This window comes from Euleptes europaea, chromosome 1 (genome assembly GCF_029931775.1).
Source record: "Euleptes europaea isolate rEulEur1 chromosome 1, rEulEur1.hap1, whole genome shotgun sequence".
NCBI classification, from domain to species: Eukaryota; Metazoa; Chordata; class Lepidosauria; order Squamata; family Sphaerodactylidae; genus Euleptes; species Euleptes europaea.
Window position 1 is genome coordinate 96,016,460 of NC_079312.1, and position 17,517 is coordinate 96,033,976.

A 17,517-nucleotide genomic window follows, 5' to 3' on the forward strand; every position below is an offset into this window, starting at 1 on the left:
AGGATCCAGCCAGGATCGAACGCACGAACGTTCTTCCCCGTTCCAGCCAGGATGGAACAGGGAAGAACGTCCGTGCGTTCGATCCTGGCTGGATCCTGGCTGGAACAGGGAAGAAAGGAGGCTCCAGCGACCTCGCGCTTTCGCCCTGGGACTCGTGAACACGGGCTCACCTCGGAGGGGAAGCCTGAGAGCCACCCGCTGGCCTCAGTAGTGCCCGCCCGTCCGCCCTGAGCGCGAACAGGGCCCCGCCTCCGCCCTCCCGCCCTCCCCCTCCGCTGGGAGCATCGACGTCAGGCCGGTCCGGAGCTGAGCCGCGGCTTGAAGCGGCTTCGGCAGCAGCCCGGGCTGGAGAGGAGGGAGCGGCGCGGCAGCGGCAGCGGCGGCTTTCCTGCCCTTCGGCCAGCGCGTCGCCGCCTCGCTCGCGGAGCCCCCGCCATGCCCCAGACGGTGGCTCTGCAGGGCCCTTCGCCTTGGGGCTTCCGGCTGGTGGGGGGCAAGGATTTCAGCACCCCGCTGACGATCTCGAGGGTGAGTCCGAGGCAAAGCGCGGTCTCCTTTCCCTGGCGGGGACGGGTCGCGCCGGCCGGGCAGCGCTCGGAGCGGCGCGCGTGCCGCGAGGCGGGTCGGTGGCCCTCCGGCAGCCCTTGGCGCCTTTTTGCGGCGTCTGGGCTGGGGCGCGTGTGGCGAGGAGAGTCGGTCGCCCCCAAGCAGCCCCGGGCCGCCCTTTGCTGTGTCTCGGCTGGGGCTGGGGGGGGGGGGAGGGGGGGAGAGGTGCCTTCCCTTTACCCTCACCGTTGCATCCTTCCTTTTTAAAAATAATAATAATAATAATTTTTTATTGTTTTTCATTTAACATATCAACATGGAAACAATATCCAATAGTAAAAATAATAGTGATAAAAAAACAAGGAATGTTACTCTTCAGTCCTCTGACTCCTTGGTTAAAAAAAAAAAGGGGGGGGGAAGACTCCACTGCAAACCGCTATGGCTGTGAAAGGCTCGCAGACTGCTTTTTCACACATGCTGAATAATGTGCGATTGATGTGTGAATCCCCTTTCAATCATAGAATCATAGAGCAGGAAGGGGCCACCGGGGTCATCTAGTCCAACCCCCTGCACAATGCAGGAAATTCACAACTACCTCCCCCACACACCCCCAGTGGCCAGAAGATGGCCAAGGTGCCCTCCCTCTCATGAACGGCCCAAGGTCACAGAATCAGCATTGCTGACAGATGGCCATCGAACCTCTTCCTAAAAACCTCCAGGGAAGGAGAGCACACCACCTCCCAACAAAGCCTGTTCCACTGAGGAACCGCTCTTAACGGTTAGAAAATTCTTCCTAATGTCTAGACAGAAACTCTTTTGATTTAATTTCAACCTGTTGGTTCTGGTCCGACCTTCTTGTACTTTAACAATTGTTTGTAGGTGGATTTTGCCATTTTACACATGGGGCGCTTTCACACATACCCAATCAATGCACTTTCAATCCACTTTCAGTGCACTTAACAGCTGGTTTTTACTGTGTGGAACAGCAAGATCCACTTGCAAACGATCATTAAAGTGCACTGAAAGTGCATCATTCAGTATATGTGAACGTGTCCACAGTAAAATCCAGCTGCAAAGTGCATTGAAAGTGGGTTGAAAGTGCATTATTTGGCATGTGTGAAAGCGCCCTCTAGGCACTTGTTGCTCACGCGTCCGGCTGAGCTCTGGACTTTCACAGCTGATGTAGCAGCGCGACTCCAAGCAGGAGGGCTTTGCTTGGTGAAGCGGTCGGGAGGAAACGGCCTGTCATCCTAAAAAAGACAGGTCTTCAGAGGGGAAATGCAGGGGACTGTTTGTCCAGCTGCTTTGGTTTCCAGTGAGTTTCAAAGACCGGAGGGTGTTTCCTTTTTTCCCCTTCTTCTTTTTGGATGCTACAATGGAAGAAAATGAAACAGAAGTGCTGTTAGCCGGGATCGGCATGAGCTAAGAAAAGCTGGGTAGCTACTTAGGTTTTGGACCTCAGCCTGGAAATAAGGATCTTTGAAAACAGAAGACAGAGCTGCTGAGTGACTCGGAAAGCTGGGGTGGTTGTTTAACTGAACTCTCTTTCTTTTAACTAGTCTGCCGGGCCCTATGAAATCTTTTCTAGGAAAAGCAAGTGAGAAGTTGCACAAGGTGGAGTATGTGGACGATGAGTCTGACCACCTATATATGCATTACAACTAATGTCCATGCAGGGCATAGGACCTTCCGCCTTTAGAGGTCCATGTGTCATATGTTATATTTTTTCCCCTTCACGGGTCTCTCAACAATGGGTCACTTCTCCATGGAGATAAAGTATGAACCAAATTGTTCCCTGGAATACTCTCCTGAAAGTCATGACATAATACAAGGAATGACTTTGATGTCTAACAGGCAGATCCTAGGCATGTTCACTTGGAAATAAGTCTGAGTAATTTCTGAATAAACATGGTTAAAATTGGGCTGTTAAAATGTTTGCAGTCCTAAGCACATTATCTAGGGAGTGTTCCACTGAGCTCAGCGGGACATGGATCTTAAAACATGCTTAAGATCACAATACACAATTAAAGTGCCTCCTGACTGTGATACTTTCTTTTCAGAAGGTGGTAAAAATTTAAATGGATGGAGGTAGTGATTTACCCAATTTTCACCAACTAAATATTCTGGCTACCATGAAATACAAGCAGGGTATTTGTGGTACTTTTGGTAACTATTCCTACTGTGTCCAGTTGCCTAGCACAGCATCCCACTTCAGTGTCATTCTGTGCAATCCTAAGGTGGGCCACAGCGTAAATGCCACTTGAGCCGGAGAACGGGACATTTATGCCAGTGCTGGGGAGCGGCATGGCAGCAGCATGCATGGGTGCCGGCGCAGCCTTGGCAGCAGCACATCTCTGGTGCAGGGGCTCGCGCCGGCACCAAAGGGGGCATTTCCAAGGGCGGGGCTGACATTAGTCAGCTCTCTGAGCCCTTTTGCTCCGGGAACACCCGCTTTTGCCTGCATGAACTTACACCAGCAATAATGATGGTGCAGCCTGTGGAACAGCAAATAGCAGTTTCACAAGGGTTGGGGGAGTGTTCCTTTATGGCTTGGTGGGTACAGTACAGCAAGCTGCTCAGGAGGTGGCTCAGCTGCACTGTGGCTGTGCCATGTTCAACTACGGTACGACTACCCCCTCTTAGGATTGTGCTGCCCGTTACAAGCACCTCCTGAGCTACCACTGCTACACATATATTTAGGATTGTGGTGTTTTGTATTTAAGCTCCTGCTCTAAAGCATTCCTGCATAATTGATAACAAAAAGTTTGTTTTGCTAGGATATGAGATGTCTGGATTTACTTGCAATGAAAATGGATTTTCCTTTTCTTTTTTTTATAATGAAAAACATCAGTTCCTCAGATATAGAAAGAGGTACTCTTATGTTTAGTTAAAGAAGTGAATGTACTATAGGACCATCATGAATAAGCAAGTTGCTTCCAGGAGGAGTCTGGCAATGTGGTCTGCTCTCAGAGAATTTCTGAAATGCTTACTTCAAAAAATGCAGTTTCCTGTTACACAGAGAGCACATGTTTAGAATATACAGAACATCAGTGTATTTTTTCCTCATATCAAGCTAGATGTCAAATCAAAATGCTGCAAATATTGTAAGAGATATCCATATAGAATGTGAATGTGGTTTCTTGTGTGTCATCTTTGTGTCTGTTCTCCATTCACTCAACTGACATGTATTTCTCACATATCATGCTTCTGACACATTCCATTCAAATACCATTTCCATACACATACAGTATTCACATACACGGTCAGTTGATTGGCTTACATTTCAGTAGTGCCATCTACTCTGCTAAACCCATTCACCAACAACATACAGACCATCTGTTCTTAAGCTTTTTTTTCTAACAGTTTTTTTTAAAACTTTGTTCTCAGCAGTTGGTATATTCATAAACATTTCAAAACACACGAGCAGCAGAGTGGCAGAGCTCTTACAACCAGAAGCTTCAAAGGGACACCACAGCCTGAGTTTACCTCAGTTTTTAATGTTCTTTAATTTAGTGGATTTTGTGAAACTACTATTCTTCTGTAAATCTATATGCCTTTTTGACACCATATTTGCCTTAAGATACAGGACTTTAAACAGGGCTTGTACTTTCTGATAGCAGCTGATCATCAGGACCGGCCAACTTCTCTGCCTCCCAACTTTTTGCAGTTTTTGGAGGGGGCTTAAATTGGTACGGGTGAAATAAACTTTACCAACCAGAGTGCTTTAGAATACAAAACTAAGTATCTTTAAAAAGTGATGGTGAAAGGAATTTCAAAAGAAATATTAAGATTTTGTTTTATCAGCATGAGAAAGGAAAACAGTACAGTAATCTCACATGATAAGAAAACAATTGACTGTTTGGAACATAAAGAAAAGCATGTGACAATCTGGGTGCCAGTTTTACCACGGGAGTCTAGACCCTTTCCGCTTCAAAATCTTCTTTTATAAAATGAGTTTTATGGAATAGAAGTGGGACAGAATTGGGCACGTTATATGCTAGGCTTGTTAATACAAAGCTAACTTTGCTATGATTTAACCCAACGGTAATTAAAGAGTAGAGTTGTACTTTGCCTTTAAACATAGATCTTTTGGCACAACTTCATCTAAGATGATGACCATTTTAGTCTTTAATAAAGACAGTGCTTTGATTCTTCATAAACAACTTAAAGTTTTGACTGTTGTATATACTTTAAGTCAGGGGTCTGCAACCTGCAGCTCCAGAGCCAAATGTGGCTCATTAATGAACAAATGTGTGTGTAAATGCTGTCAAGTCACAGATGATTTACGGTTATTTCATAGAGTTTTCAAGGCAAGAAACTAACAGAGGTGGTTTGCCATTGCCTGCCTCTGCATAGCAACCCTGAACTTCCTTGGTAGTCTCCCATCCAAGTACTAACCAGGGGTGACCCTGCTTAGTTTTTGAGATCTGACAAGATCAGGCTAGCCGGGGCTATCCAGATCAGGGCCTGAACTATATGTGGCTCTAAAGAAAAAAGAAATATAAAAAAGAAATATTAAGGTGCATTGGAGGGGAAGGTGGGATGCTAAAGTAACCACCGTGTGGAGAGACTGGCAGGCAAAGATTTTGGTAAGACTGAAGGGCTTTTTAGAGATTCTTTACAGCAGTGTTACTTACTCCACAGCTTGTGGACAGCCACATTTGTAATTGTGTGTGAGTGTGTAAAGTGCCGTCAGGTCGCTTTTGGGGTTTTTTTCATGGCAAGAGAGAGGTGGTTTGCCAGTGCCTTTCTCTGCACAGCAACCCTGGTATTCCTTGGTGGTCTCCCATCCAAATACTAACCAGGGCTGACCCTGCTTAGCTTCTGAGATTTGACGAGATCAGGCTAGCCTGGGCCATCCAGGTCATTTGTAATTAGCACCTACCAAAAGAGCAACATTTATTTCCATCCCTGGCACTTCAGGGAGGCTCACGGCTTACACATTCTTCCAGCAACAGCTATTTCAAGTTGTAAATCACCTGTCAACCACAAACTTCACCAGACAAGGGACTTTCCTGGAACACAGGGTAGATGCCAAATTGGAGAATGGTGCTCAAAAGAAGCACAAATGGCATGTCAAAGAGCTGCAGAGCCATGAGTGAGTATCACTGCTTTACAGAAAGGGGAATGATAGGGCTGAAGTGTTACCAGTAATCCAAGTGTGAACCTTGAGCAGATTAATACCAGTGTACTACAACAATTGCACAGGATGCTCCTGTGTATATTTATTATTTATTGTGAAACCTTGGGTGTGCCACTTGCTAAGAAAGGACTCAAAGCGGTGTTTGGGTCGCAGAAACTTTATGGATTATTAATCAACATAGCAGTTATAATTAATGTTAAGTTGTATAATTTCAGTTATGCAAATGGGTTTTCTTATACTAGCTTTTGTGGATAATAATAATTATTATTATTATTTATGTCTGTTTGCCAGATAAAACAGAGACATAGTTATACATTTTCTGAATTAGATTGGGAAAATACGCTAAGGCCACGTTTCTTGAGTGCAACTGTGCGATATTTAGCCACCTGAAAGGTAACTGGGGAACTATCACCCAACCCTTTTTGGCCAATCACCCTCTCCTCCAGCACCCATTTTCCCCGATGAAGGGTTCAATAATTTTGGAACTGGCTGTCTTGTAAAAAGGGCATCTGAAGAAGATATGTTCAGTAGTCTCCAGTTCCCCTGAGTAACAGGGGCAGGGTCTTGCCATCCTAGGGACCTTCTTAAATTGGATATCTTACTTTGAATTTTGACATAGTTTGGCTCTTTAATTATAAAAGGTTGCTGATCTCTGCCGTAAGTCCCTTCCCTCTTGTTAACAAGTTCTTTCTTACAGACATTAAGAGTGTTCCTTATGCTGCCATTATAATATTTCATATATTTTTAAAAATTAAAGGATATACATTCAAATGGATAACTTGTTTTGTTTGTATCACCTTTGTAGCCATTTGTGTTTGCCTTAGGGATGCATAATGGCCCATTAAACTGTCACAGATACTGCAAGGAGAAACAGCTGTTAAAAGGTGTTTTCCCATGTGCAGCTACAGAGTCCGTTTCTCTTGTAACTATACAGTCTGGAGAAATTCACTGCAGTATGGAAATCACATGCTGGAATCCTTAAGTAAATTATTAGGGCAGGCGAAATTTGTGACTTCTCAAAAGTTATTATATTTGTAACATATAACTTGAACATATTTGTCTGCCAAGATTTAAGTATTCATATTTTGAGTAGGTTTTTCTTAAATCCCATCATTTTATAGGAAGGGGTCAGTAATGCAGGAATTTAGTAGTAACGGGCAAGAAACACATGACAAGGAACTGATGAGGAGTGGGTAAAGTGATACAGACATCTGTTAAAGAAGGGCGTAGTAGATATGTCCAGAGGGAAAGCGGTTGGTCTCTCAGCAGCAACCCATTGTGTTTATTTTAGAAAGTCTGCTTGCCACCCTTCATCTTGATGAAGTTTCAATTAGGTACTCAATCACGTCTTAGGGTTTATTTAGCAGCTGTCATGTTGTGAAGGTTAAAAAATTGCTTCAGTTGATAAAATCTTTATATTGTTCATGGATACTTCAAAATGTTCCCTTTTGAAATTAGCTTCAGTGCCAGAGTTTTCAAACACTTATAGCTTTCAAGGTAATATCACGTTTAAGCAAGAGTAGTGTGGAAGAAAGAATTTGGTGTAATTAGCACTTAGATTTTGGTTTATGCAGACTTACAAGGTAGAGCCAAAGTGCTGTATAGATGGTTAGCAAGTTACTTATTAATATTATTATTATTTATGGGGTAGGAATAGTTATAGCGAGAGTGTTGACGGCAGTTGTAAAGTCACAACTGCAATTGTAAAGCTACAGTGTTTCCAAGCAATAAATCAAGACAATCATCATATTTATCAAAACATATCTGATTATACAATACATAGGCAATAGTTAAAGAAAAGCAATTTTTAGTACATAAATTACTGACTTACGCGTGTTTAAGCTAAGGGTGCGCATCAGCATCTGTGAAAGCACAACATCACAATGCCGTACAAACATATATACCAATACATTCTAATTTGTTGGTGTAAATTAAAATCAGGGAGGGAAATTATTGAGGGTGCAAGGCTATGGAAAATTCCTCAAAGGTGAGCTATGAGCATTAACATTGCATGGAAAATTTCCGAACCATCTGTACAATACACACAGATTCATCAAGACATTGCTACATATTTGCATAACAATGGTAACACGATTGAGATGAAATCTGCATGTGCTGCTAGGGCTTCTGTCAGTCTTTATTCACAGTTTGTACATTTAAGGCCAGAGATGACTTTGTTACTTACACAGCTGTCAGTTATCAGCTGATATACCCTAACATTCCCTGTGACAATAAAAACAGAAAGTAGGAGCATTGCATAGTAAGAGGTTGTTTTTTAAAAAGGTATCGTGTTGTAGAAACCTCAGCATTAGCCTCTCAAATACTGTTCTTTATTAGCTGAGTTGGTTTTCTGAACACGTGTGCCAAATATGGAGTCCTACACACTAGCATTTTGGATGAGCTTGAGCAGTATTTTAGTACTTCACCTAGGGTTTAAAAAAAATAAGAAAATCCACTGCTCTACCAACTATGAGCAATATACTAGGGCAGCACTACTCACTCTGCAGCTTGCGAAGAGCCATATTGACGATCACCATGCACCGAAAGAGCCACATGACTAGTGTGTGCTCTGTGCACCACCCCACCAAACACACACACACACAGTGATATAAGATGTTAACTATTAATAGGACTTTTTAATTATCAAGTAGCTTTTCCACTACTGTTGAACCTTCACCAGCAAGTCAGACTTAAGACACAAACAAGTGTGCTTCCTTATGTTAAAAGCTGCCCAGGTGCTAGGATAAGAATGCAGAAGGTGCAGAGAAAGGTGAGGGGTTGTTGGAGAGGATGCTTCCTTTACTTCCATTCCTGGCACTAAGCCCAGAGTTCAGGGTGGCTTGCAGCTTACCCATCCTCCAGTGGACACAGTTTCAAGTTGGGAACAAACTGCCAGTCACAAGCTGGACCAGCTATAGACAGCTCATTTCTCAGTTTATATCGTCTTAGTTGCAAAACAGGAAATTGCCACACGGGCCTTTGAGGGTCATACCTCCCTTTTATATTTCTGTGCTAGCAGAGCATCTAAAATGTAGTTAATTTATGTCCTTAACCAAGTCTCGCTTTTTTTGTTTGCCACTGAGTACTAATGTTGGTGCCTAGTGGGAACTGTTGATAATTCAGGATAGGAAATCAGGCGGAAGAAATGATTCTTGTTGTTCCATTCATTCAAGGACTGGCCTTAGTGGAACCTTAACAAAACAAACCTCACACACCCTAAACACTTTCAATCTTTGCCAGGCTGGACAAAAAAAAAAAAAAACATATGCTGACATTGCTGGATCCAGCAACTGAATGAGTACATTGGGGGACACCATAGAAGTGTTCCTGATTCCATGAGTTAAGGGGACAGTTTTGCTTCATTCAGAAATGAATTTTCCTTATGTTATGAATTAGACAAACACATTGGCTTCCTTTATTTATTGGAAAGAATGCATTAGTGACATTTAACTCCTAGACTGGAATGTTGCTCTTCTAGATATTTGGCTGCTCCCCAGAAGCAGCATCCTCTTCTCTGTCATCTATAATACTAGGTATAGACCCTTTTCAATCTGCTTTCAAACCGGGCTATGGGATAGATATGGCTCTGGTGACTTTAGCTGATGACCTCCGTCTAAATATGGACACAGGTCAGGCCTCCTTGTTGCTCCTACTAGATTTATCTGCTGCCTTTGACACAGTGGACCACACCATCTCTTTGAGGCGCCTAGAGGCAGAAGTAGGTATCGGGTTGTGGGTTGGACTGGTTGAAATCATTCTTCATGGATGGGACTCAAAGAATTGCCACTGGTGTGTGTGTGTGTGTGTGTGTGTATATATATACATAGCACTGTATATATATATATATATATATATATATATATATATATATATATATATATATATATATATATATATATATATATATCCTTATCCAAATGTCCTAGTGGTAGATGTCCTAAATTGCTGCCTGGCTGCTGTGGTTAAATGACTACAAGTGAACAAATTGAAACGAAATCTTGGAAAGACAAGTAATTCTGGTTGGGAAGGCAGAGGTTTTGAAGGGTATTATGCCCCCTCATTCAATGGGGTTCATCTGACCTTTGCTGACTCAGTTAAGAGCCTCAGTGTTATACTGCACCCTTCATTATTCCGGGAGAAGCAAGTTAATATAGTTGCAAAAAAGCCATTCTAACTTAGCCTATCTTGAATAATGGCCCCTTATCTCGATACGGCTGATCTGGCCACCTGGATCCATGCCATGGTGACATCGAAACTAGACTGCTACACTAGACATTGGTCTCCCCTCAAAATCAATTTGGAAACTCCAGATGGTGTAGAATGCCACAGCTTGGGTATTATCAGGAACGACATGGAGCATTCACAGTGGGTAGCCGTGTTAGTCTGTCTGCAGTAGTAGAAAAGGGCAAGAGTCCAGTAGCACCTTAAAGACTGAAGAAGTTAGTATCTGAAGAAGTGAGCTGTGGCTCACGAAAGCTCATACCCTACCAGAAAATATTCTTGTTAGTCTTTGACTTGGAGCATGTATATTACTCCCATTCTGCAGTCACTCTACTAACTGCCCATCAGTTACTGGGCTCAATTTAAGCAATTGGCTATCACATACAAAGCCCATGGCCTTGGACTCTCATATCTGTAAGGCCTCTCTCTCCCTAAGCTCTACTACAACAGCTTCACTTATCTGAACAGAGTTTTCTGCAGGTATCAACCTGCAAATGGGTAAAATCAACAATTGCCCATACAGGTGTTCTATGTTATGCCTCCACATTGTGGAAAGGCCTGCCTGAGGAGGTCAGGAAGGCTCCCACTCTCCTGGCTTTCTGCAAACTATGCAAATCTTAATTATTCAAGAGGACTTTTCTATGCGGGTAATTGGATAGCACTGTACATAATGATTCACAAAGTTACTTAGAAAAAGTATTAAGCACTGTGGTCTATACCTGCTGTCAGTTGGATCCTACTATGTAATCTTGCGTCATTTTGTGTGTCATGTTAACACTTATACTTTGCTTAAATTCTGTTTTGTAGATTTCTGGTTGGTTCTACAATCCAAATACTATTTCATTGTTTATTGAATGTCTCATCATGTTGATTGTATTGACTCACTCTGTGTAATCTGCCTTGAGTCTCAGTGAGAAAGGCGGACTATAAATAATGTAAATACAATGTAAATAAACTGTGTGGCAGGATAATGTTACTGGGCTGAACATAGTCCTGTGCCCATTCCACTTGACTCTTACTTGCAGGGGATGGGAAGCTTTCAACTTGGTGACTTCATTTCATGCATTTTGTAGGAGAATGAAATATGGAGGTAGCCACATGGCAATTTTGATAGCAGCCCCATGGCAATTGTAATTTGTAACATCTAGTTAGTAAATGAAAAGGAGGGACAAGGCAGTTGTTGTGGTATCTTTTTCTTTCCTTCTCTTCACTCATGAGATAATTCAGCAATGTTCACAACCAGGGTCTAATATTTTAACAACAAGCCCTCATACTGTGGAGAGGATGGTTGCATATTGTGAAATGTATCATTCTCCATGGAACAGATCTAAGCACTCCATAGATCAACAGCTGGAGGCAGCCCTCACAAAGACAGTCATTGATTCTGCCCTTCCAGATTCTTGGCACCAAAAGAAGTCGTGGGTGGTAGCTTTCAGAAGGTTGGAGAGGTGATGGAAGGAAAGGTCCTCTCAAAATATCCTAATCTTCACTATTCCTTCACTGAGCTAGCTCAATTTCTTTGGAATTTTCGTTGTTGCTTTTCATTCATTGACTAAAGTCCCCCCCCCCCCAATTCAGTACTGCATATAGATGAGGCCATCATAAATAGTATAAATCCATCCCTACAAAGAATATAATAACTGTCTGCACAAAACTGTGCTTTGCAGGAAAGATGTAAAAGGATTTAATTAAAAAAAAACACAGTAAGAAAACCAGTAGTGACACCTAGATTTAATAGAACATAAGTTTTGGAAGGCAGGGGATAGTGATTTCAATTGATTGCCCCCTCATACTACAGACACTGACTTTGCCCTAACTATGTTCATGAGGCCCTGCTAAGCCCCAGGAACAAAATATCAGGGAGCTCAGCAGAATTCAGTGAGAAAGGGAAATGGGAAAGTCCTGGGGAAAATCTTATCCAGTATGACTCCTTCCCGCACACACACATTTAAGATTTTCACTGTGTTTAAAAAAAATTCCTACTTAAGAAAGGGCCTTAAGAATTCAGCTAATTAATTAATTAACAAACATGAAGTGTTGCACTTTGTATTGTTAGTGTTCCATCTTCCAGTCCTTGGCAAGCACTGTTTCAGAATCTCCCTTCCTCTTGGAAGCTCTCATTGAATCAATGCAGAAAACAAAACCTACAATATTTGTTTATAAATATTTGATGTTGATAAACTAATGTGCATGTGTATATGTAATGTATCGTTGTATGCTCTGTGTTGCAGAGTCCATGAAATGTATCGATCCTGCCTGTTTCTTTCCATCAAAAGTATATTTAAATCAAGATAAATATCCCTTGGATTGCTTAAAGAAAGTATCATGTATTGACCTGAAACTGTCTTGTATAAGAATGTGAGCATTAGTTGGACCTTTCCGAGGGAATGTCCTAGACTCTTTCTTTCTCACATTCTTTCCATTGTTTTGCAAGAGTCCATGCCCATATAAATGTACCAGGGAAGGACATTCTTTAAGTCCAGTACTTCAACACATCAGAAAGTAATGTACTGCTTCCACTACGGAAAATAGTAATGTCACAGTCAGGCTTTCTCGTTCAGTCTGCAAAATGCATACAGCCTTATCCTTCTGAGGTCATTACTTCAGTCCTGGTATGTCAGCCTGAGCGTAGCCATCACACGCTAGCAAATCAAAAGCGGTTGGCTAAATTGATAATTGTGGCATCGCTTTCAGCCCTGTGATCCTGTGATGAAAGCAGAAGTGAGGGTACCATTGTCTGCTAAACACAGCTGCTCTAGTCAGCTATTTTCAAAACACAATAGAGTGCTTTCAGGATCAGAAAATGTTCTAGTCTAGACAAAACAAAAAGCAAACAGGATGTACTGGATCATCCGCAGGAGGATGTTCTGCATTGAATCACTTCATTCAGCGTAGGGCGCTCGTCTTAACTCTTTCTTCAGAAGGTGTTAGTTTTGCTTTTTAGTCCCTGAAGGGCATTAAACTCACCTGATTGCCAAAGAAGTTGATACTTCTTGAAACAACACATAGCAGGTAACTGTGGCAGTCAGTGGGGCTTGCCATCCATTTTTGTAATTAACTCCTCCAGAATGGGTTTAATGCGATACAATATGATAAAGTTTATTGTTTGTGGCCGAAGGCCATTACAATCCATCATATAAAACCAAGTCATAAATGATATTAAAACAGTCTGACCAAAAAATGCCAGTCATTAAATGCATTAAATGCCCTAATTAAGTCCAGCTTTAGCCTGAATTTTAATGCAATACTACAAATGACTTGAATACTTTACACAACCATGACATCCATATAAGGAACAGAATATTATATCATTGTTGGACAGAGCAGTTTTCTTCTTAATCAAAATGTATTACTATATAGATTTTCTTTTAGGCAAGTTTTTTTTTCTTTAAAGAGCTGTTCTTTTAAATCAAAAATTTTTACTCCAAACAAACTCTCTGCTCAGAACTTTGGAAGCAACTGACCTTTATATTTACTGCAAAGTAATTAATTAAATATAAGAGAGCCAGCATGGTGTAGTGGTTAAGAGCAGTGGACTCTAATCTGGAGAACGGAGTTTGATTCCCCACTCCCACACATGAAGCCAGCTGGGTGACCTTGGGCTAGTCACAATTCTCTCCAAACTCTCATCCCTGCCTACCTCACAAGGTGTCTGTTGCGGGGAGAGAAAGGGAAGGAGATTGTAAGCGGGTTTGATTCTCCTTGAAAGGTAGAGAAAGTCAGCGTATAAAAACCAACTCTTCTTAACAAAATTCTGTATAATGTCTGTTGTGTTACACAGTGCACAACTAGATGTGACATAGGCTTGCCAGGCCCCGCTGCTCCCCCTGCGGGAGCTTCGCAGGGCCGTGGCCTTAGTGCGCGATGCGCTACATCACTTCTGGTTTAACCCGGAAGTGACAGGGATGCTCTAGCAATCCTGGCCAAAAACTCTATGGTTTCCATAGAGTTTTGGCTGGGATTGCTAGAGCGTCCGCATCACTTCCGGGTTTACCCAAAAGTAATGCATGTGCCGTGTCCGCGTGGAGCCCGCAGTTCCCACCAGCCCTCAGCTGGCCGGCTGGCAACCCGGTGGATGGGCGGAAGTTTACCGCCACCACTGGGCAATTGGCAACCCTAATGTGACAGCATCCTTGGGTCTGTCAGAGATACAAGTTGACCTTAATAGTTTGACAGAGACAGTTGTCAGATAGCTGTAAGATCTGGGACATCTAAACTGATGCAAGAGGCAGCAAGAGCCTTGGAGGTCCCAGAGTGAACTGAAGCAAACCAGATTGAGGCAGTAGGCTGATGCAATACTGTGGGCAGGTCTGCAGGTGGCCTAATTGGTATCCGGTGCCGAACATGTATATAAGACTGTATGATAATTACTCTGTGTCGGGAAGTATAGTGGAGTAGGTGTACGTGATGGTTGGTTTTATCTGTGCACTGTAAAAAATAAACGAGCACTGTTTTCTACAAAGCCAAGGAGTTCTGGTGGTGTGTTCTGGATAACTGCTAATCCACTAGCTCCCGCGTCAGGGTCAGACCCGGGGATGCTGCCCTCATTTTAGAGTCTAATGCAGGTGATTTAAAAATGCCATGAAACACCCCCCCACACACACACACACGGCTGTTTCAGAACATGAAAAGGCCTATGGGGCAAACAAAAGTGCCAAGTCCCACCACGCTTGGGCTATATCAAGGCTGGGCCCTCACAGCATTTTTAATGCCCACATTAGGCTCTAAAATGGTGGCCACATACTCAAGTCATACCTGGGAATGCCATCATGTCGAGTTGTGCCCACAGTTGTTCACTATGATAGACTTACAGTTCTTAGAATTGTTTTAATCAAGAGAAAACCATTCAAAAGAAGCAAAAAGAAATGTTTTCTAAACAGCATACTGTAGTGCAGCAACAATGGCTAGCTTTTTGGGTTTTTTAAAAATCAACAATTGAATATTATTATCAGGACTGGCCTAAGGGCTGGCTGCCCCAGCAGCCCCACCGTCAACCAGCTTGGGTAAACCGTCAGCCACCAGCCAAACAATGGACGTGTTTTGGAGATACATGGTAAAAAGGCATAACTATACAACAAAAGGGGATAGAGACTTTAAAAAAAAAAAAAAGCCTAAAATTCAGAGAACCTGGTAGACACATTGTTATAATGTTATATCAATAGAACAATATTCAATGGTTGATGTTTTTTTTAAAAAAGGTGAGCTTGGGGAGTGGGGGAATGGTCACTGTTGGGGGAGCAGGGCAGGGAAACTATGGTGAACCTTGCCATGTGGAAGCCTCGTTTGCCACTGCATTGTATTAGCAGTTGCAACAGCAACAGGGAAATTACACAAGCCTATTCCCTTGTGGAAAATACCTCTGAGGCTTTTACCGCACTTGTATTCCCAGCGATGTATTAAGAGTTTGAAATTGTTATAAAAAATACTGTTTGCACTTTCTATGTATTCCCACCAATGTATTAAGAGTTTGAAAACGTTATAAAAAATACTGTTCGCACTTTGTTTGGCCCCTTTAGCTGTGAAGATGTCTTCCAACCATTTATAAGCCGTGGTATCCAAAAACCTTTTTAAAGCGATGTTTTTTACAACATTTTCAAACTCTTAATACATCGCTGGGAATACCTAGTGCGGTAACAGCCTGAGTTCCCTCTTGAAGATGATCTATTTTTTCATCACCTCCGGTTCTTTTTACTTCCTAAATCCATCAAGGTGCCAGATGAAAGAGTGATGTTAGATCTCTAACCAGTAGTGAACATAACTATACAAAGAACTCTGATGGATTTGACTGAGGTCTCATATGATCGTATCCTGTTTTCAGCAATGGTCAGCCGTGTGTCTCCAGGGTGCTCGCAAGCATGAAATGAAGACAAACAGCTCTCTCCTCCAGTTAGGGTTGCCAACTCCAGGTTTGGGAAATACCTGGAGATTTTGGGAGTGGAGCCTGAGGAAGGTGGGGTTTGGAGAGGGAAGGGATTTCAATGCCACAGAGTCCAGTTGCCAAAGTGGCCATTTTCTGCAGGGGAACTGATCTGTGTTGCCTGGAGATCCGTTGTAATAGCAGGAAATCTCCAGCCACCATCTGGAGGTTGGCAAACCTACCTCCAGTAGATCCCCATCATCAGTGTGTCTGTGTAAAGTGCCGTCAAGTCACAGCAAACTTACGGCAACCCAGTAGGGCTTCAAGGCAAGAGACTAACAGAGGTAGTTTGCCATTGCCTTCCTCTGCATAGTGACCATGGTATTCCTTGATGGTCTCCCATCCAAGTACTAACCAGGGCCAACCTTGCTTAGCGTCTAAGATCTGACCAGATTAGGCTTGCCTGGGCCATCCATGTCAGAGCCATCATCCGTAGAGTAATAATTTATTTCTTTGTTTTTCCTTCCATTTGTCTTCATGTGTGGTTTCATTACGTAACTTGCCATTGTTGCATCAACCCCCATGTCAATTTTTCCCTCCCAATATGCACAAATGTATGTAATTCTCTGTATTTCTGAACCATTACACAAATGAGTATTAGATGTCCTCACCTCTGTGTTTGCCCTGACCTGGATAGCCCAGGCTAGCTCTATCTCATCAGATCTTGGAAGCTAAGCAGGTTCAGCCTTGGTCAGTATTTGGATGGGAGAGCACCAAGGTTCGTGATGCAGGCAATGGCAAACCACCTCTGAATGTCTCTTGCCTTGAAAACTCCACCGGTTTGCCATAACCCAGCTGTGACTTGACGGCCAAAAAACTAGGTCTAAACAAATTAACACCGATAGAGGGTTTGTTTAACTTAGGTTTGGTCTAGATTCCCCCCCCCCCCCAAAAAAAAAATCCCAAAGAATTTGGGCACATTATTGCTAACAATATTGCTAACTATATGTATTCAAACATTGTCTGAGAAAATATGGATTTTTTATATGTGGGATTGTCCATGCTGAATTACATCAGTAGTCTCTCCATGATCTGTACCAGCTGCTAGAGCTGAATTGCTCAGAACAATTATGGGCTAATCCATTCAATATGTGCCATTCATTCAAAGCTTCTAGAATTTAGAACTATAATTTGTGAATAACCAAATGACATATGAAGAAGACTAGTGCCGTATATTCCCAAATTTGATTCTTTGCAAAGTTGGCTGCATTTAAATCCCAAATTTTCTTCAATTTACGTCCTGTGGGCTCTAGTAGGATTTATTTATTTAGAAAATTTGTATTATGCCTCTCCAGCCTGCTTAAGGAGATTCATAGTAAAAACAATTATATCAATAAAATGAAATAAAAACAAAGTCAGTAAAATCAATCTCAATGAAAACATTACCAATAAAAACCAGCTAATAAAAACATGTCAGACAATAAAAGGCTTAAAGCAGAACAGTTTAAAATAAGTTAATAAAACAGTCCATAGACCAGGAGCCGACCATAAGAAAACTAAAAAGGATGGAGCCTCTAAGTTAAAAGCTGGGGTAAAGAGAAATATTTTGGCCTGGTGCCTAAAAGAGAGTAAGGTAGGTGCCAGGCAAGCCTTAAAGGGAAAGGCAGGTGAGACACCATCACCCCAAAAGCCCTGTATATGGTTACCATCCATCTTACCTCAGAAGGAGGGGGCACAGAGAGCAGGGCTT

The 17,517-nt window shown here is 42.4% G+C and overlaps 1 protein-coding gene across 1 annotated transcript in view; it reads left to right on the forward strand.

The window, feature by feature from the left end:
• The first annotated feature begins 434 nt into the window (after positions 1-434).
• The window catches only part of PDLIM4 (PDZ and LIM domain 4), a 94,578-nt gene continuing 77,495 nt past the window's right edge, over positions 435-17,517 (forward strand). Inside the window, exon 1 of the mRNA XM_056856012.1 lies at positions 435-528. Coding sequence (XP_056711990.1) covers positions 436-528 — 93 coding nt within the window. The 5' untranslated portion in view covers position 435. The remainder of the gene's footprint in view (positions 529-17,517) is intronic.